Source organism: Branchiostoma lanceolatum, chromosome 2 (assembly GCF_035083965.1).
Source record: "Branchiostoma lanceolatum isolate klBraLanc5 chromosome 2, klBraLanc5.hap2, whole genome shotgun sequence".
In the NCBI taxonomy this organism is placed as follows: domain Eukaryota; kingdom Metazoa; phylum Chordata; class Leptocardii; order Amphioxiformes; family Branchiostomatidae; genus Branchiostoma; species Branchiostoma lanceolatum.
Window position 1 is genome coordinate 6,834,037 of NC_089723.1, and position 21,879 is coordinate 6,855,915.

General features: G+C 51.9%; 1 protein-coding gene and 1 long non-coding RNA gene across 2 annotated transcripts in view; one reads left to right on the top strand and one right to left on the bottom strand.

The window, feature by feature from the left end:
* LOC136427290 (uncharacterized) overlaps positions 1-21,879 on the top strand; it is a 47,854-nt gene that overhangs the window by 10,751 nt on the left and 15,224 nt on the right. The window contains exon 5 of the mRNA XM_066416101.1: positions 21,317-21,432. Coding sequence (XP_066272198.1) covers positions 21,317-21,432 — 116 coding nt within the window. The remainder of the gene's footprint in view (positions 1-21,316; positions 21,433-21,879) is intronic.
* On the bottom strand, positions 41-16,910 carry LOC136426704 (uncharacterized). Its single transcript, XR_010754326.1, has 4 exons — positions 16,799-16,910; positions 1,541-1,622; positions 539-573; positions 41-71 (listed from the first exon to the last, which is right to left on the bottom strand). It is a non-coding gene; the product is annotated as an uncharacterized lncRNA (long non-coding RNA).

Sequence of the window (21,879 nt, forward strand, 5' to 3'; positions counted from 1 at the left end):
AATCTCTAGTTTGTCATTAGAGGACATCCAAATAAACATACCTGAGAATTAACCAGGTCCTCCCCTTTTTCCTGTTTACATAAATAAAAATTGAAGCACAGTTAAACACAACAAAAAATTGATTTGAGACAAGGATAGAATTACACGGACATGCGTGTATGTAGACCTTTTTTTACTTATTCAGTTGCAAAGGGATAGTTTTTGCTACGAGAACAATGGAAAATACATTAAATGAATGAAGACCTTCATTGTACATAATTATGCAGATGACAACAAAATGATAGTTTATGGATAGATATATACGTTGTCAGTCTGGCACAAAAACTAACTGTAATCTACAAAGTGAATTTGACTTTTCCTAGCTTCTTTGTGATTGTGGAAATGTAACATGATACTACATGATATTCTGTCATGTATTTCAACGAAATCCAACTGTAATATACTTGCCGAATAACTGTCTGATGTATTACATTATAACATGCTTTGTTAATATCGTAATTGAAATTTCAATCATTCTTTGTAAGCACGCGATACTTACCCACTTTTTTTCAGGAGAAGCAGCCCTAGCCTCTCCTTAATAACAACAAAGATATATGATATACATTTAAAGGAGTCCTAAACTCTAGAAGGGAGTGTTATTTTCCACTAGATTATGTATCAATGAATGCATAATCAGCCGACTTTTTACAGAATTTTTTGTGGTGAATTACACAAGGTGTGCTTTGTAAAATAATATGTAATAACTAAACCCTGAGACCCTACCCATGTATTCCCTATACGTATACCCACTTCCTTCATCGTGGGCATAAATGACGGGGCTAAGCACAATAAGAAGACCAGTTGTTGATAAGATATAAAGGAACATATAACAAGACAAGTTTTTCTTAACCCTCCTGATATTCCTTGTGTAACCTAACTTTTGTCAGGCCTTGTCAGGTACATTGTATTCAGGCATAGGCTGAGGTTGTTTAATTTGATTAATTAGAAAATAGAGAATCACCTGGGGAATTTAGTAGAACACTGAATGCCTTTGATGCGCACGGAACTAGTGGGTGCTTAATCGTAAACTGTAATAAGTATTCATTTTTACTTCCTAAAAGTATTATCTTTTGGAAAAGAACTCCCCCCTCTGGAGTTTAGGACTGCTTTAAACAAACATGGATGACTACCATACATACATGTAACGCTACAATGACTTCACATTACCTTTCAACCGGCACAATATAAACTTACATACAACGCGTACAGCGTTAACTTTCTTCGATTAGTTCAAATAAAAAGAATGCGGCTATGTCTAATTATGCTCGTTTGACTCAATAAATTTGCTCAAACTCTTCCTCTTTTGCACAATATTGATAAAAGCAGTTTCTCATTGAGCAGTAAAACAAAATGCAATTAATTATGACTAGATGTAAGTTTGAAAACATACATGCAATCAATTGCCAATGAAAAACGAACCATGAAAGACAAGTCTACCGTTTGCATTAAAGTTCGGATACCGTTTGTTTTGAAGGAGGGATTAAAAGAAATAACAACTCACCTTCAGCAATGAAGCCAGCAAAAAGCAGCACGGAAATTGCCATGATGTGACGAATCGCCATGACTCAATTTTTTCTCAGATCCTGCAAAGACAGGACACTTTGTATAGTGGTATTGTAGCGGAATTGTCACAACATATGAATGTGTTGATTTCTTTTTTACCCAAGGAATTGTTTACTCGGCCCTTTCTCCAATCAGACCCCATTTACACGGCCTTGTTCCCGACCAGAACCGTCCATATGGCCCTGTCCCCGCTCAGACCCGCTTACTCGGCCCTGTCCACGCTCAGACCCGTTTACTCGGCCCTGTTCCCGATCAGATCCCGTTTACTCGGCCCTGTTCCCGATCAGACCCCGTTTACTCGGCCCTGTTCCCGATCAGACCCCGTTTACTCGGCCCTGTTCCCGATCAGACCCCGTTTACTCGGCCCTGTTCCCGCTCAAACCCATCCATATGGCCCTGTTCCCGCTGAGGCCCGATTAGGCGGCCCTGTCCCCGATCAGACCCCGCTTACTCTGCCCTGTGCCGATCAGACCCCGTTTACTCGGCCCTGTCTCCGATCAGACTCCGTTTACTCGGCCCTGTCCCCGATCAGACCCGTCCATATGGCTCTTTTCCCGATCAGACCCCGTTAACTCGGCGCTGTTTCCGATCAGACCCGTCCATATTGCTCTTTTCCCGATCAGACCCCGTTAACTCGGCCCTGTTCCCGTTCAGACCCGTCCATATGGCTCTTTTCCCGATCTGACCCCGTTAACTCGGCCCTGTTCCCGATCAGACCCCGTTTACTCGGCCCTGTTCCCGATCAGACCCCGTTTACTCGGCCTGTTTCCGATCAGACCCGTCCATATTGCTCTTTTCCCGATCAGACCCCGTTAACTCGGCCTTGTTCCCGATCAGACCCGTCCATATGGCTCTTTTCCCGATCTGACCCCGTTTACTCGGCCCTGTCCCCGATCAGACCCGTCCATATGGCTCTTTTCCCGATCAGACCCCGTTTACTCGGCCCTGTATCCGATCAGACCCCGTTTACTCGGCGCTGTTTCCGATCAGACCCCTTTTACTCGGCCCTGTTTCCGATCAGACCCGTCCATATTGCTCTTTTCCCGATCAGACCCCGTTTACTCGGCCCTGTCCCGGATCAGACCCGTCCATATTGCTCTTTTCCCGATCAGACCCCGTTAACTCGGCCCTGTTCCCGATCAGACCCCGTTTACTCGGCCCTGTTCCCGATCAGACCCCGTTTACTCGGCCCTGTTCCCGATCAGACCCGGTTTACTCGGCCCTGTTCCCGATCAGACCCGTCCATATGGCTCTTTCCCCGATCAGACCCCATTTACTCGGCCCTGTTCCCGATCAGACCCCGTTTACTCGGCCCTGTTTCCGATCAGACCCCGTTAACTCGGCCCTGTATCCGATCAGACCCGTCCATATGGCTCTTGTCCCGATCAGACCCCGTTTACTCGGCCCTATTTCCGATCAGACCCGGTTTACTCGGCCCTGTTCCCGATCAGACCCCGTTTACTCGGCCCTGTTCCCGATCAGACCCCGTTTACTCGGCCCTGTTCCCGATCAGACCCGTCCATATGGCTCTTTTCCCGATCAGACCCCGTTAACTCGGCGCTGTTTCCGATCAGACCCGTCCATATGGCTCTTTTCCCGATCAGACCCCGTTTACTCGGCCCTGTTTCCGATCAGACCCCGTCTACTCGGCCCTGAATCCGATCAGACCCCGTTTACTCGGCCCTGTTTCCGATCAGACCCGTCCATATGGCTCTTTTTCGATCAGACCCCGTTTACTCGGCCCTGTTCCCGATCAGACCCCGTTTACTCGGCCCTGTCCCCGATCAGACCCCGTTTACTCGGCCCTGTTCCCGATCAGACCCGTCCATATGGCTCTTTTCCCGATCAGACCCCGTTAACTCGGCCCTGTTTCCGATCAGACCCGTACATATGGCTCTTTTCCCGATCAGACCCCGTTTACTCGGCCCTGTCCCCGATCAGACCCCGTTAACTCGGCCCTGTATCCGATCAGACCCCGTTTACTCGGCCCTGATCCCGCCCAGACCCGGTTTACTCGGCCCTGTTCCCGATCAGACCCGTCCATATGGCTCTTTTCCCGATCAGACCCCGTTTACTCGGCCCTGTCCCCGATCAGACCCCGTTTACTCGGCCCTGCTCCCGATCAGACCCCGTTTACTCGGCCCTGCTCCCGATCAGACCCGTCCATGTGGCTCTTTTCCCGATCAGACCCCGTTTACTCGGCCCTGTTCCCGATCAGACCCGTCCATATGGCTCTTTTCCCGATCAGACCCCTTTACTCGGCCCTGTTTCCGATCAGACCCGTCCATATGGCTCTTTTTCCGATCAGACCCCGTTAACTCGGCCCTGTTCCCAATCAGACCCCGTTTACTCGGCCCTGTTTCCAATCAGACCCGTCCATATGGCTCTTTTCCCGATCAGACCCCGTTTACTCGGCCCTGTCCTCGATCAGACCCCGTTTACTCGGCCCTGTTCCCGATCAGACCCGTCCATATGGCTCTTTTCCCGATCAGACCCCGTTGACTCGGCCCTGTTTCCGATCAGACCCGTTCATATGGCTCTTTTCCCGATCAGACCCCGTTAACTCGGCCCTGTTCCCGATCAGACCCCGTTTACTCGGCCCTGTTTCCGATCAGACCCGTCCATATGGCTCTTTTCCCGATCAGACCCCGTTTACTCGGCCCTGTATCCGATCAGACCCCGTTTACTCGGCCCTGTATCCGATCAGACCCCGTTTACTCGGCGCTGTTTCCGATCAGACCCGGTTTACTCGGCCCTGTTTCCGATCAGACCCCGTTTATTCGGCCCTGTTTCCGATCAGACCCGTCCATATGGCTCTTTTCCCGATCAGACCCCGTTAACTCGGCCCTGTTCCCGATCAGACCCGTCCATATAGCTCTTTTCCCGATCAGACCCCGTTTACTCGGCCCTGTTCCCGATCAGACCCCGTCTACTCGGCCCTGTATCCGATCAGACCCCGTTTACTCGGCCCTGTTTCCGATCAGACCCGTCCATATGGCTCTTTTCCCGATCAGACCCCGTTTACTCGGCCCTGTTTCCGATCAGACCCCGTTTACTCGGCCCTGTATCCGATCAGACCCCGTTTACTCGGCGCTGTTTCCGATCAGACCCCTTTTACTCGGCCCTGTTTCCGATCAGACCCGTCCATATGGCTCTTTTCCCGTTCAGACCCCGTTTACTCGGCCCTGTATCCGATCAGACCCCGTTTACTCGGCGCTGTTTCCGATCAGACCCCTTTTACTCGGCCCTGTTTCCGATCAGACCCGTCCATATGGCTCTTTTCCCGTTCAGACCCCGTTTACTCGGCCCTGTCCCCGATCAGACCCCGTTAACTCGGCCCTGTTCCCGATCAGACCCCGTTAACTCGTCGCTGTTTCCGATCAGACCCGTCCATATTGCTCTTTTCCCGATCAGACCCCGTTAACTCGGCCCTGTATCCGATCAGACCCCGTTTACTCGGCCCTGTATCCGATCAGACCCCGTTTACTCGGCCCTGTTTCCGATCAGACCCGTCCATATGGCTCTTTTCCCGATCAGACCCCGTTTACTCGGCCCTGTTCCCGATCAGACCCCGTTTATTCGGCCCTGTTTCCGATCAGACCCGTCCATATGGCTCTGTCCCCGATCAGACCCCGTTAACTCGGCCCTGTTCCCGATCAGACCCCGTTTATTCGGCCCTGTTCCCGATCAGACCCGTCCATATGGCCCTGTTCCCGCTGAGGCCCGATTAGGCGGCCCTGTCCCCGATCAGACCCCGCTTACTCTGCCCTGTGCCGATCAGACCCCGTTTACTCGGCCCTGTCTCCGATCAGACTCCGTTTACTCGGCCCTGTCCCCGATCAGACCCGTCCATATGGCTCTTTTCCCGATCAGACCCCGTTAACTCGGCGCTGTTTCCGATCAGACCCGTCCATATTGCTCTTTTCCCGATCAGACCCCGTTAACTCGGCCCTGTTCCCGTTCAGACCCGTCCATATGGCTCTTTTCCCGATCTGACCCCGTTAACTCGGCCCTGTTCCCGATCAGACCCCGTTTACTCGGCCCTGTTCCCGATCAGACCCCGTTTACTCGGCCTGTTTCCGATCAGACCCGTCCATATTGCTCTTTTCCCGATCAGACCCCGTTAACTCGGCCTTGTTCCCGATCAGACCCGTCCATATGGCTCTTTTCCCGATCTGACCCCGTTTACTCGGCCCTGTCCCCGATCAGACCCGTCCATATGGCTCTTTTCCCGATCAGACCCCGTTTACTCGGCCCTGTATCCGATCAGACCCCGTTTACTCGGCGCTGTTTCCGATCAGACCCCTTTTACTCGGCCCTGTTTCCGATCAGACCCGTCCATATTGCTCTTTTCCCGATCAGACCCCGTTTACTCGGCCCTGTCCCGGATCAGACCCGTCCATATTGCTCTTTTCCCGATCAGACCCCGTTAACTCGGCCCTGTTCCCGATCAGACCCCGTTTACTCGGCCCTGTTCCCGATCAGACCCCGTTTACTCGGCCCTGTTCCCGATCAGACCCGGTTTACTCGGCCCTGTTCCCGATCAGACCCGTCCATATGGCTCTTTCCCCGATCAGACCCCATTTACTCGGCCCTGTTCCCGATCAGACCCCGTTTACTCGGCCCTGTTTCCGATCAGACCCCGTTAACTCGGCCCTGTATCCGATCAGACCCGTCCATATGGCTCTTGTCCCGATCAGACCCCGTTTACTCGGCCCTATTTCCGATCAGACCCGGTTTACTCGGCCCTGTTCCCGATCAGACCCCGTTTACTCGGCCCTGTTCCCGATCAGACCCCGTTTACTCGGCCCTGTTCCCGATCAGACCCGTCCATATGGCTCTTTTCCCGATCAGACCCCGTTAACTCGGCGCTGTTTCCGATCAGACCCGTCCATATGGCTCTTTTCCCGATCAGACCCCGTTTACTCGGCCCTGTTTCCGATCAGACCCCGTCTACTCGGCCCTGAATCCGATCAGACCCCGTTTACTCGGCCCTGTTTCCGATCAGACCCGTCCATATGGCTCTTTTTCGATCAGACCCCGTTTACTCGGCCCTGTTCCCGATCAGACCCCGTTTACTCGGCCCTGTCCCCGATCAGACCCCGTTTACTCGGCCCTGTTCCCGATCAGACCCGTCCATATGGCTCTTTTCCCGATCAGACCCCGTTAACTCGGCCCTGTTTCCGATCAGACCCGTACATATGGCTCTTTTCCCGATCAGACCCCGTTTACTCGGCCCTGTCCCCGATCAGACCCCGTTAACTCGGCCCTGTATCCGATCAGACCCCGTTTACTCGGCCCTGATCCCGCCCAGACCCGGTTTACTCGGCCCTGTTCCCGATCAGACCCGTCCATATGGCTCTTTTCCCGATCAGACCCCGTTTACTCGGCCCTGTCCCCGATCAGACCCCGTTTACTCGGCCCTGCTCCCGATCAGACCCCGTTTACTCGGCCCTGCTCCCGATCAGACCCGTCCATGTGGCTCTTTTCCCGATCAGACCCCGTTTACTCGGCCCTGTTCCCGATCAGACCCGTCCATATGGCTCTTTTCCCGATCAGACCCCTTTACTCGGCCCTGTTTCCGATCAGACCCGTCCATATGGCTCTTTTTCCGATCAGACCCCGTTAACTCGGCCCTGTTCCCAATCAGACCCCGTTTACTCGGCCCTGTTTCCAATCAGACCCGTCCATATGGCTCTTTTCCCGATCAGACCCCGTTTACTCGGCCCTGTCCTCGATCAGACCCCGTTTACTCGGCCCTGTTCCCGATCAGACCCGTCCATATGGCTCTTTTCCCGATCAGACCCCGTTGACTCGGCCCTGTTTCCGATCAGACCCGTTCATATGGCTCTTTTCCCGATCAGACCCCGTTAACTCGGCCCTGTTCCCGATCAGACCCCGTTTACTCGGCCCTGTTTCCGATCAGACCCGTCCATATGGCTCTTTTCCCGATCAGACCCCGTTTACTCGGCCCTGTATCCGATCAGACCCCGTTTACTCGGCCCTGTATCCGATCAGACCCCGTTTACTCGGCGCTGTTTCCGATCAGACCCGGTTTACTCGGCCCTGTTTCCGATCAGACCCCGTTTATTCGGCCCTGTTTCCGATCAGACCCGTCCATATGGCTCTTTTCCCGATCAGACCCCGTTAACTCGGCCCTGTTCCCGATCAGACCCGTCCATATAGCTCTTTTCCCGATCAGACCCCGTTTACTCGGCCCTGTTCCCGATCAGACCCCGTCTACTCGGCCCTGTATCCGATCAGACCCCGTTTACTCGGCCCTGTTTCCGATCAGACCCGTCCATATGGCTCTTTTCCCGATCAGACCCCGTTTACTCGGCCCTGTTTCCGATCAGACCCCGTTTACTCGGCCCTGTATCCGATCAGACCCCGTTTACTCGGCGCTGTTTCCGATCAGACCCCTTTTACTCGGCCCTGTTTCCGATCAGACCCGTCCATATGGCTCTTTTCCCGTTCAGACCCCGTTTACTCGGCCCTGTATCCGATCAGACCCCGTTTACTCGGCGCTGTTTCCGATCAGACCCCTTTTACTCGGCCCTGTTTCCGATCAGACCCGTCCATATGGCTCTTTTCCCGTTCAGACCCCGTTTACTCGGCCCTGTCCCCGATCAGACCCCGTTAACTCGGCCCTGTTCCCGATCAGACCCCGTTAACTCGTCGCTGTTTCCGATCAGACCCGTCCATATTGCTCTTTTCCCGATCAGACCCCGTTAACTCGGCCCTGTATCCGATCAGACCCCGTTTACTCGGCCCTGTATCCGATCAGACCCCGTTTACTCGGCCCTGTTTCCGATCAGACCCGTCCATATGGCTCTTTTCCCGATCAGACCCCGTTTACTCGGCCCTGTTCCCGATCAGACCCCGTTTATTCGGCCCTGTTTCCGATCAGACCCGTCCATATGGCTCTGTCCCCGATCAGACCCCGTTAACTCGGCCCTGTTCCCGATCAGACCCCGTTTATTCGGCCCTGTTCCCGATCAGACCCGTCCATATGGCTCTGTCCCCGATCAGACCCCGTTTACTCGGCCCTGTTTCCGATCAGACCCGTCCATATGGCTCTTTTCCCGTTCAGACCCCGTTAACTCGTCGCTGTTTCCGATCAGACCCGTCCATATTGCTCTTTTCCCGATCAGACCCCGTTTAGTCGGCCCTGCTCCCGATCAGACCCCGTTTACTCGGCTCTGTTCCCGATCAGACCCCGTTTACTCGGCCCTGTCCCCGATCAGACCCCGTTAACTCGGCCCTGTTCCCGATCAGACCCCGTTAACTCGTCGCTGTTTCCGATCAGACCCGTCCATATTGCTCTTTTCCCGATCAGACCCCGTTAACTCGGCCCTGTATCCGATCAGACCCCGTTTACTCGGCCCTGTATCCGATCAGACCCCGTTTACTCGGCCCTGTTTCCGATCAGACCCGTCCATATGGCTCTTTTCCCGATCAGACCCCGTTTACTCGGCCCTGTTCCCGATCAGACCCCGTTTATTCGGCCCTGTTTCCGATCAGACCCGTCCATATGGCTCTGTCCCCGATCAGACCCCGTTAACTCGGCCCTGTTCCCGATCAGACCCCGTTTATTCGGCCCTGTTCCCGATCAGACCCGTCCATATGGCTCTGTCCCCGATCAGACCCCGTTTACTCGGCCCTGTTTCCGATCAGACCCGTCCATATGGCTCTTTTCCCGTTCAGACCCCGTTAACTCGTCGCTGTTTCCGATCAGACCCGTCCATATTGCTCTTTTCCCGATCAGACCCCGTTTAGTCGGCCCTGCTCCCGATCAGACCCCGTTTACTCGGCTCTGTTCCCGATCAGACCCCGTTTACTCGGCCCTGTTCCCGATCAGACCCGGTTTACTCGGCCCTGTTTCCGATCAGACCCGTCCATATGGCTCTTTTCCCGATCAGACCCCGTTAACTCGGCGCTGTTTCCGATCAGACCCCGTTTACTCGGCCCTGTTCCCGATCAGACCCGGTTTACTCGGCCCTGTTTCCGATCAGACCCGTCCATATGGCTCTTTTCCCGATCAGACCCCGTTTACTCGGCCCTGTTCCCGATCAGATCCCGTTTACTCGGCCCTGTTTCCGATCAGACCCGTCCATATGGCTCTTTTCCCGATCAGACCCCGTTAACTCGGCCCTGTTCCCGATCAGATCCCGTTTACTCGGCCCTGTTTCCGATCAGACCCGTCCATATGGCTCTTTTCCCGATCAGACCCCGTTAACTCGGCCCTGTTTCCGATCAGACCCGTCCATATGGCTCTTTTCCCGATCAGACCCCGTTTACTCGGCCCTGTTTCCCATCAGACCCCGTTTACTCGGCCCTGTCTCCGCCCAGACCCGGTTTACTCGGCCCTGTTCCCGATCAGACCCGTCCATATGGCTCTTTTCCCGATCAGACCCCGTTTACTCGGCCCTGTCCCGGATCAGACCCGTCCATATTGCTCTTTTCCCCGGTCAGACCCCGTTAACTCGGCCCTGTATCCGATCAGACCCCGTTTACTCGGCCCTGTCCCCGCCCAGACCCGGTTTACTCGGCCCTGTTTCCGATCAGACCCCGTTTACTCGGCCCTGTTTCCGATCAGACCCGTCCATATGGCTCTTTTCCCGATCAGACCCCGTTTACTCGGCCCTGTTTCCCATCAGACCCCGTTTACTCGGCCCTGTCTCCGCCCAGACCCGGTTTACTCGGCCCTGTTCCCGATCAGACCCGTCCATATGGCTCTTTTCCCGATCAGACCCCGTTTACTCGGCCCTGTCCCGGATCAGACCCGTCCATATTGCTCTTTTCCCCGGTCAGACCCCGTTAACTCGGCCCTGTATCCGATCAGACCCCGTTTACTCGGCCCTGTCCCCGCCCAGACCCGGTTTACTCGGCCCTGTTTCCGATCAGACCCCGTTTACTCGGCCCTGTTTCCGATCAGACCCGTCCATATGGCTCTTTTCCCGATCAGACCCCGTTTACTCGGCCCTGTCCCGGATCAGACCCGTCCATATTGCTCTTTTCCCGATCAGACCCCGTTAACTCGGCCCTGTTCCCGATCAGACCCCGTTTACTCGGCCCTGTTTCCGATAAGACCCCGTTTACTCGGCCCTGTTTCCGATCAGACCCCTTTTACTCGGCCCTGTTTCCGATCAGACCCGTCCATATTGCTCTTTTCCCGATCAGACCCCGTTTACTCGGCCCTGTCCCGGATCAGACCCGTCCATATTGCTCTTTTCCCGATCAGACCCCGTTAACTCGGCCCTGTTCCCGATCAGACCCCGTTTACTCGGCCCTGTTCCCGATCAGACCCCGTTTACTCGGCCCTGTTCCCGATCAGACCCGGTTTACTCGGCCCTGTTCCCGATCAGACCCGTCCATATGGCTCTTTCCCCGATCAGACCCCATTTACTCGGCCCTGTTCCCGATCAGACCCCGTTTACTCGGCCCTGTTTCCGATCAGACCCCGTTAACTCGGCCCTGTATCCGATCAGACCCGTCCATATGGCTCTTGTCCCGATCAGACCCCGTTTACTCGGCCCTATTTCCGATCAGACCCGGTTTACTCGGCCCTGTTCCCGATCAGACCCCGTTTACTCGGCCCTGTTCCCGATCAGACCCCGTTTACTCGGCCCTGTTCCCGATCAGACCCGTCCATATGGCTCTTTTCCCGATCAGACCCCGTTAACTCGGCGCTGTTTCCGATCAGACCCGTCCATATGGCTCTTTTCCCGATCAGACCCCGTTTACTCGGCCCTGTTTCCGATCAGACCCCGTCTACTCGGCCCTGAATCCGATCAGACCCCGTTTACTCGGCCCTGTTTCCGATCAGACCCGTCCATATGGCTCTTTTTCGATCAGACCCCGTTTACTCGGCCCTGTTCCCGATCAGACCCCGTTTACTCGGCCCTGTCCCCGATCAGACCCCGTTTACTCGGCCCTGTTCCCGATCAGACCCGTCCATATGGCTCTTTTCCCGATCAGACCCCGTTAACTCGGCCCTGTTTCCGATCAGACCCGTACATATGGCTCTTTTCCCGATCAGACCCCGTTTACTCGGCCCTGTCCCCGATCAGACCCCGTTAACTCGGCCCTGTATCCGATCAGACCCCGTTTACTCGGCCCTGATCCCGCCCAGACCCGGTTTACTCGGCCCTGTTCCCGATCAGACCCGTCCATATGGCTCTTTTCCCGATCAGACCCCGTTTACTCGGCCCTGTCCCCGATCAGACCCCGTTTACTCGGCCCTGCTCCCGATCAGACCCCGTTTACTCGGCCCTGCTCCCGATCAGACCCGTCCATGTGGCTCTTTTCCCGATCAGACCCCGTTTACTCGGCCCTGTTCCCGATCAGACCCGTCCATATGGCTCTTTTCCCGATCAGACCCCTTTACTCGGCCCTGTTTCCGATCAGACCCGTCCATATGGCTCTTTTTCCGATCAGACCCCGTTAACTCGGCCCTGTTCCCAATCAGACCCCGTTTACTCGGCCCTGTTTCCAATCAGACCCGTCCATATGGCTCTTTTCCCGATCAGACCCCGTTTACTCGGCCCTGTCCTCGATCAGACCCCGTTTACTCGGCCCTGTTCCCGATCAGACCCGTCCATATGGCTCTTTTCCCGATCAGACCCCGTTGACTCGGCCCTGTTTCCGATCAGACCCGTTCATATGGCTCTTTTCCCGATCAGACCCCGTTAACTCGGCCCTGTTCCCGATCAGACCCCGTTTACTCGGCCCTGTTTCCGATCAGACCCGTCCATATGGCTCTTTTCCCGATCAGACCCCGTTTACTCGGCCCTGTATCCGATCAGACCCCGTTTACTCGGCCCTGTATCCGATCAGACCCCGTTTACTCGGCGCTGTTTCCGATCAGACCCGGTTTACTCGGCCCTGTTTCCGATCAGACCCCGTTTATTCGGCCCTGTTTCCGATCAGACCCGTCCATATGGCTCTTTTCCCGATCAGACCCCGTTAACTCGGCCCTGTTCCCGATCAGACCCGTCCATATAGCTCTTTTCCCGATCAGACCCCGTTTACTCGGCCCTGTTCCCGATCAGACCCCGTCTACTCGGCCCTGTATCCGATCAGACCCCGTTTACTCGGCCCTGTTTCCGATCAGACCCGTCCATATGGCTCTTTTCCCGATCAGACCCCGTTTACTCGGCCCTGTTTCCGATCAGACCCCGTTTACTCGGCCCTGTATCCGATCAGACCCCGTTTACTCGGCGCTGTTTCCGATCAGACCCCTTTTACTCGGCCCTGTTTCCGATCAGACCCGTCCATATGGCTCTTTTCCCGTTCAGACCCCGTTTACTCGGCCCTGTATCCGATCAGACCCCGTTTACTCGGCGCTGTTTCCGATCAGACCCCTTTTACTCGGCCCTGTTTCCGATCAGACCCGTCCATATGGCTCTTTTCCCGTTCAGACCCCGTTTACTCGGCCCTGTCCCCGATCAGACCCCGTTAACTCGGCCCTGTTCCCGATCAGACCCCGTTAACTCGTCGCTGTTTCCGATCAGACCCGTCCATATTGCTCTTTTCCCGATCAGACCCCGTTAACTCGGCCCTGTATCCGATCAGACCCCGTTTACTCGGCCCTGTATCCGATCAGACCCCGTTTACTCGGCCCTGTTTCCGATCAGACCCGTCCATATGGCTCTTTTCCCGATCAGACCCCGTTTACTCGGCCCTGTTCCCGATCAGACCCCGTTTATTCGGCCCTGTTTCCGATCAGACCCGTCCATATGGCTCTGTCCCCGATCAGACCCCGTTAACTCGGCCCTGTTCCCGATCAGACCCCGTTTATTCGGCCCTGTTCCCGATCAGACCCGTCCATATGGCTCTGTCCCCGATCAGACCCCGTTTACTCGGCCCTGTTTCCGATCAGACCCGTCCATATGGCTCTTTTCCCGTTCAGACCCCGTTAACTCGTCGCTGTTTCCGATCAGACCCGTCCATATTGCTCTTTTCCCGATCAGACCCCGTTTAGTCGGCCCTGCTCCCGATCAGACCCCGTCTACTCGGCCCTGAATCCGATCAGACCCCGTTTACTCGGCCCTGTTTCCGATCAGACCCCGTTTACTCGGCCCTGTATCCGATCAGACCCCGTTTACTCGGCGCTGTTTCCGATCAGACCCCTTTTACTCGGCCCTGTTTCCGATCAGACCCGTCCATATGGCTCTTTTCCCGTTCAGACCCCGTTTACTCGGCCCTGTATCCGATCAGACCCCGTTTACTCGGCGCTGTTTCCGATCAGACCCCTTTTACTCGGCCCTGTTTCCGATCAGACCCGTCCATATGGCTCTTTTCCCGTTCAGACCCCGTTTACTCGGCCCTGTCCCCGATCAGACCCCGTTAACTCGGCCCTGTTCCCGATCAGACCCCGTTAACTCGTCGCTGTTTCCGATCAGACCCGTCCATATTGCTCTTTTCCCGATCAGACCCCGTTAACTCGGCCCTGTATCCGATCAGACCCCGTTTACTCGGCCCTGTATCCGATCAGACCCCGTTTACTCGGCCCTGTTTCCGATCAGACCCGTCCATATGGCTCTTTTCCCGATCAGACCCCGTTTACTCGGCCCTGTTCCCGATCAGACCCCGTTTATTCGGCCCTGTTTCCGATCAGACCCGTCCATATGGCTCTGTCCCCGATCAGACCCCGTTAACTCGGCCCTGTTCCCGATCAGACCCCGTTTATTCGGCCCTGTTCCCGATCAGACCCGTCCATATGGCTCTGTCCCCGATCAGACCCCGTTTACTCGGCCCTGTTTCCGATCAGACCCGTCCATATGGCTCTTTTCCCGTTCAGACCCCGTTAACTCGTCGCTGTTTCCGATCAGACCCGTCCATATTGCTCTTTTCCCGATCAGACCCCGTTTAGTCGGCCCTGCTCCCGATCAGACCCCGTTTACTCGGCTCTGTTCCCGATCAGACCCCGTTTACTCGGCCCTGTTCCCGATCAGACCCGGTTTACTCGGCCCTGTTTCCGATCAGACCCGTCCATATGGCTCTTTTCCCGATCAGACCCCGTTAACTCGGCGCTGTTTCCGATCAGACCCCGTTTACTCGGCCCTGTTCCCGATCAGACCCGGTTTACTCGGCCCTGTTTCCGATCAGACCCGTCCATATGGCTCTTTTCCCGATCAGACCCCGTTTACTCGGCCCTGTTCCCGATCAGATCCCGTTTACTCGGCCCTGTTTCCGATCAGACCCGTCCATATGGCTCTTTTCCCGATCAGACCCCGTTAACTCGGCCCTGTTCCCGATCAGATCCCGTTTACTCGGCCCTGTTTCCGATCAGACCCGTCCATATGGCTCTTTTCCCGATCAGACCCCGTTAACTCGGCCCTGTTTCCGATCAGACCCGTCCATATGGCTCTTTTCCCGATCAGACCCCGTTTACTCGGCCCTGTTTCCCATCAGACCCCGTTTACTCGGCCCTGTCTCCGCCCAGACCCGGTTTACTCGGCCCTGTTCCCGATCAGACCCGTCCATATGGCTCTTTTCCCGATCAGACCCCGTTTACTCGGCCCTGTCCCGGATCAGACCCGTCCATATTGCTCTTTTCCCCGGTCAGACCCCGTTAACTCGGCCCTGTATCCGATCAGACCCCGTTTACTCGGCCCTGTCCCCGCCCAGACCCGGTTTACTCGGCCCTGTTTCCGATCAGACCCCGTTTACTCGGCCCTGTTTCCGATCAGACCCGTCCATATGGCTCTTTTCCCGATCAGACCCCGTTTACTCGGCCCTGTTTCCCATCAGACCCCGTTTACTCGGCCCTGTCTCCGCCCAGACCCGGTTTACTCGGCCCTGTTCCCGATCAGACCCGTCCATATGGCTCTTTTCCCGATCAGACCCCGTTTACTCGGCCCTGTCCCGGATCAGACCCGTCCATATTGCTCTTTTCCCCGGTCAGACCCCGTTAACTCGGCCCTGTATCCGATCAGACCCCGTTTACTCGGCCCTGTCCCCGCCCAGACCCGGTTTACTCGGCCCTGTTTCCGATCAGACCCCGTTTACTCGGCCCTGTTTCCGATCAGACCCGTCCATATGGCTCTTTTCCCGATCAGACCCCGTTTACTCGGCCCTGTCCCGGATCAGACCCGTCCATATTGCTCTTTTCCCGATCAGACCCCGTTAACTCGGCCCTGTTCCCGATCAGACCCCGTTTACTCGGCCCTGTTTCCGATAAGACCCCGTTTACTCGGCCCTGTTCCCGATCAGACCCCGTTTACTCGGCCCTGTTTCCGATCAGACCCGTCCATATGGCTCTTTTCCCGATCAGACCCCGTTTACTCGGCCCTGCTCCCGATCAGACCCCGTTAACTCGGCCCTGTTTCCGATCAGACCCGTCCATATGGCTCTTTTCCCGATCAGACCCCGTTTACTCGGCCCTGTTTCCGATCAGACCCGTCCATATGGCTCTTTTCCCGATCAGACCCCGTTTACTCGGCCCTGTTTCCGATCAGACCCCGTTTACTCGGCCCTGTTCCCTATCAAACCCCGTTTACTCGGCCCTGTTTCCGATCAGACCCGTCCATATGGCTCTTGTCCCGATCTGACCCCGTTAACTCGGCCCTGTTTCCGATCAGACCCCGTTTACTCGGCCCTGTCCCCGCCCAGACCCGGTTTACTCGGCCCTGTCTCCGATCAGACCCCGTTTACTCGGCCCTGTTCCCGATCAGACCCGGTTTACTCGGCCCTGTTTCCGATCAGACCCGTCCATATGGCTCTTTTCCCGATCTGACCCCGTTAACTCGGCCCTGTTTCCGATCAGACCCCGTTTACTCGGCCCTGTTTCCGATCAGACCCGTCCAGACCTGTTTACTCGGCCCTGTTCCCGATCAGACCCCGTTTACTCGGCCGGCCCTGTTCCCGATCAGACCCCGTTTACTCGGCCCTGTTTCCGATCAGACCCGTCCATATGGCTCTTTTCCCGATCAGACCCCGTTTACTCGGCCCTGTTCCCGATCAGACCCCGTTTATTCGGCCCTGTTTCCGATCAGACCCGTCCATATGGCTCTTTTCCCGATCAGACCCCGTTTACTCGGCCCTGTTTCCGATCAGACCCGTCCATATGGCTCTTTTCCCGATCAGACCCGTTTACACGGCCTTGTTCCCGATCAAACCCCGTTAACTCGGCCCTGTCCCCGATCAGACCTCGAATAAAATGCAAGTGCCAAGAAGAATCGGTACTCACCACTGTAGATAGACGTCCGACGAATTTTGGTCTCGACTGATCTCGACTTCTCTCCGGTCTCGAACTGATGCAGGATGGGACCGCACAGCTCCGTGTGCTGATGTGGCACATTCCATTCCAACATGAAGAATAGGGGCGTGGAATTATATTTCATACTTACGACATAACGTCAACATACTTCATATATTTATGTGAGTGAAGATATTTCATTATGAGGCTATTCTTACTCATTTGAGATAATGCATACTTAACTGTTTCAGGGCATGATTTACAAAGTTGATGACAATTTTCGAGTCTTCCCTCAGCAAGAAATGGTTGCTACCCTTTCATAATTCACATTTTACGAAACGTGGGTTACCTGTGAGCTGTAGGTTGAAGGAGTAGATATGAAAACACAGTTTGACCTCAATCCCCGTGAGAAATTTATTCCAAAATTATCCCTATCGGTGATGATGCAAGGGGTTTCTTACGAAACTGGTTAAATTCTGACCGCTAGGTTATTGACATAGAAAATCAAAACTAAACGTAATTACAGATCACTGTTTTCCAATACTAATGTCTTAAAAGGATATATGTTTATGTCTATGCATCAGATGCGGTTGTATATGTTAATCAGGACTTCATTCACGTAGTCGGTGTGTCTAAAATTTGTTATATACATATGCTTTTTTTACCCCTACCTCTTCCCCGATGACCTCAATAAAAAGCGGGCTACAGTTTTTTTTTCATATAACAAAAGATAAATAGATAGAGGCTGACATAAAAACAAATTGATGACTTCGAGCAACTTCGACTTTTAACTGTTAACAAACGCAATGTCACAGAAGCCAGATCAGACGATAGTAAATATGGCGGACAAAGTTTGGATACTGTAGTTCACTTAATCTTCACGGTAGCAAAATTTCACACTGTAAGGAAAATGGACATTTTCACTGAACTTTAACTTCACAGTGGTAGCAAGTGATTTACAGAACAGATGTTTGAAGGAATCATAATGATAACAACAGGTTATTTTCAGGGTGATGATAAGTTCACGTTACAGAGGCAACTGTGAAAACAGTGAACATAAAGTTACAGTGAAAGAAACAAGAGTTACAGTATACGACTCGGACTGTATATATGGACTATACATTCTGTCTGGTATTTCTGTAGGGCTGTTATTATGCAGGAAATTAATTTTTTTATGGACATTTTTAATCAACATCTTTCTAATGAACCTTTTTATCGATGAACGTTTTTTTTTTATGAACACAATGTCTCAGAAACTAGACCAGAGGACAGTAAAGATGGCGGACAAAGTTGGAATATTCTACCCCGAGCGAATTTTGACATTTCATTTTGTCAAATTCTGTGTGGTATTTCTACATGACTGTGGACAATACAGGAACATTCGTTGTGTTTTTCAGACGTGGTAACTGGAGGGGAGGGGGGGGGGGGGGGTCAGGTGTTACGGGGAGGGGTGGTATGTTTGTGTTATGTCAGGGTGGATGTAAGAACGTATCAAGCTACTTTATGGACACGTATTAAAGATATTTCAGTTGTATCGGAGGTGTTATTATGTCCTCATTGGCGCTAGTGGTGTTTGTGTCGAATGTTATCGGTCTGTACACTAGTCTAGGGTGGGAGGGGGGCAGTACAGAAAAGCCATATCCTCTACGTACTAGCTCTGACTGCTCCAAGCAGATGTAAGTTTCATCCGGTTTGGTCCCGATGTTGTACGCTTGTTTGTTGTTGTTTTTGTCGTTTTGCAACAGTTATAGTACGTCTTTTTAGCAGTGCACATTTTTTTATTATCCGACGGGTGAAATTCTGGGGTCATTTCCATATTCTGGCTCTAGCTCTCAAGTTAGAATGGCAGCGATGACCTTCTATATTTTGTACCCAAACAAATTCAAACTTGTGAAACCTGACAAATACAGAACTTGCACTGGGGAAAAGGGCTTGAAGTTCGAAATGTAGTGTTTTGAGGTGATTGTTTTTCATTGCTTAATATTGCAGTGGAAAAGCTATTTCGTAGTCCCTCCCCTGTTCAATTGCAAGCATGTCACGCGCGGAGAACTGGCCTGTTATTGTTACACTGTTAATATTGTTGGTTACCCAAGGCCCGTTAGGAACACTCGTTGGCAGCGATGGGGTACTTCAGTTGTGTTTTTGGTGTGAAGATTACCTCACATTTTCCAGACATTATCTCCCATATGGCGCCAGTATTGTACAGAATGTTCTCGATCCATCTTGTAATTCTTGCAGAAAAGGTAATGACGCAATATGTTTTCTTACGAAACTGCTAATGACACGTACATAAATCACATAAAGATTTAATATAACTTGTGAAACCTGAAAAATTCACATTTGCAATAGGGGAAAGGCTTGAAATGTTAAAAGTAGGTACAAGTGTTTTGAGCTGATTGTTCTCATTGCTTAATGTTGTAAAGGGAAATTCATTTCGTGGAAGAACTAAACGTTTTACCTCAATTCCTGTGAGAATTATTGGTTCATACCAGTAATAACATAAGGTTATCTCTCGAACCTTCTACGTTACAGGTAACATTAAGATTCTCATTACCATGTTTCCTTCGAAAGTCACATTTTGGACGTAAATCTTTAAGTTTGCAGAATGAATGAGATCATACTTGGTGGCCATGGCTTCACTTAACTTTCAAGCGTTCACAAACGAAATATTACCATTGTTGACACAAGCCAGAGCATGCAGTTGATAGTAATTCGTGAATAGTTTCTTCAGGTTGGTAAGTCACTGAATAAGAAGACTATTTTTTTCCACAACCAAGAGACTTGCATTTTGCTCGATAGTTGTGTATGTGTTACACTTCTGTACGTTTGGGACATCATTGTGATTTCATTCCCGGTGACTGTATATGGTCTCATTCCTGTGTTACTCCTCGTGTATTCTAAAATAATCCGGCCTTTACAAAAAACTGGTTATAAGAGGCGGTGTTTAGGTGGATCATAAATTGCCTTTTATCGGTCCCACCTGATATAACAATAATAAATCAAATCAAATAACAAGAATTTGAGACGAAAGCTTGTTTATTACTGTCAGGATTAGGTAGGAAAGTTTCGTCATCTGAGCGATAGGTCGGACGTGTACGCATTTTGCTATGAGTGATACGGTCAGGCGCTGGCGCGGCGGTACAACAATGATACAACAGCGGCCCCGTGCGGGTAGTGGGTACCTGCAGTTTAAAATGCGATGAAAATATCGTTGTCACGGTTAGTTTTGGGTGAATCTTTTTTTGCTGCATGACGAACACGTGACTGTGCTTTCAACAGAAAGTAAAACATCTCCAGATTTTTTTTCTAGATTTTTAGTCATAAAGTTGCGTATTTCAACGTTGATTCCAATGGAACTGCCTAACACAGGAATGAGACCATATATGTAAATAATTTGCGTTTGGGAACGCATCTATAAGCAGCGACACCTGTGCTGAAGTGCCATGTACAATCATTTCTATGTGAACCAGTCAGACTTGCCTTGAAGAAAGTCACAGATGGTCACCGAAACGTCAGTTTAATAAATCTCTTGGTTGTGGAAAAAAAGTATTCTTATTCAGTCGAAACGGATTTTACTCTCCACGAATTTCTAGCTAGCGTTTTATCCTAGCATGGAATAATATTATTGCAAAACCAACACAAGAAAAAACACGCTGGTTTATAACCGAAAACATAACCTTCTCGGCGAAGGTAATCATACGTGTCTCCTACGCAATGGATGCGCTGAATTCACACGCTATATATGCGTCAGGCATAACTAAAGAATTTGATTTTTTGAGCGTACAACTGCGTATTGAAAAAAATTGTATACGGAACTCAAACACCTAATTATTCATTATTAAGCTATGGGAGAGAGTGAGTGAGTGAGTGATACGCACAAGTGTGACATGGGTTATAAACGGCGATCGCTGAGCGACAGTACAGCGACCTAAATTGTTACCCTTTGAAAATAATCATGCAATATGCAGAAGTATGATTAGAGGACAGCAAAATACACAAAACGTTTTTCAAAAATAGTTCTTTATGTATGAAGACACACTCTCACTGAAATGTACTGCTAAAACGTTGATGAAGGTTAGACATCTAGGTAATAAGATACGCCAAAATAGTTACTCAAGCAACTGGATGAAATTTTGAAATTTTAAAATTTTCAAAATTCTATCCAGTTGCTTGAGTAACTATTTTTGGCGTACTACTAAAAAGTCTCCTGCCTCATAGTGGTTGCATTTTAGTTTTCTCAATGATGTCAAGAAGTTATCTTATTCCAGTTAATAAGCTAGTTCGGAGTTGCTACTACGCATGTGCAGTGTCTAAGGTGAAGGCCCCCGGCTCGGATACAGTGCTCGCCTGGACATTGTCTAGATTAGCATATCAACTGTCTAGATTTGCATAACAACGCCCCGACTGGCTTTGTTCACGTCTCGGGGGCCTTCACCTTTGACACTGCACATGCGTAGTAACAACTCCGAACTAGCCTATATGTTCTTGATTCTGTGCTGTCTTCTCCAGGTGATACAAAAACACAAACGTGCGGATACCTACTGTCTAATGTCACCGGCACGTTCCACAGCCCAGGCTTCCCCAGTCCTTATTATGACAACCTCTTCTGTAAATGGGAGATCGAGGTAACGCATGCTACAATGCAGTAATGTCATATAAGCTAGTTCGGAGTTGTTACTACGCATGTGCAGTGTCAAAGGTGAAGGCCCCAGAGACGTGAACAAAGCCAGTCGTGCGTTGTTATGCAAATCTTGACAGTTGTTATGCAAATCTAGACAATGTCCAGGCGAGCACTGTATACGAGCCGGGGGCCTTCACCTTTGACACTGCACATGCGTAGTAGCAACTCCGAACTAGCTTATTAGAACAAGTACCCTCAACGCATATGACGGCAGTCCGATATGTTCAACCGTTGTATAAGGAGATTCACAATTCTAAGTACGCATTGGCAGCGAAATGCATTGTGGGTAATATGTCGAAGATGTAAACAGTTCTTGACTGATTATTGTCTCGATTTTCATAACAATGTCCAAACGTGTTTTGTTTATGTCTCAGGGGCGTTCGCCACTGAC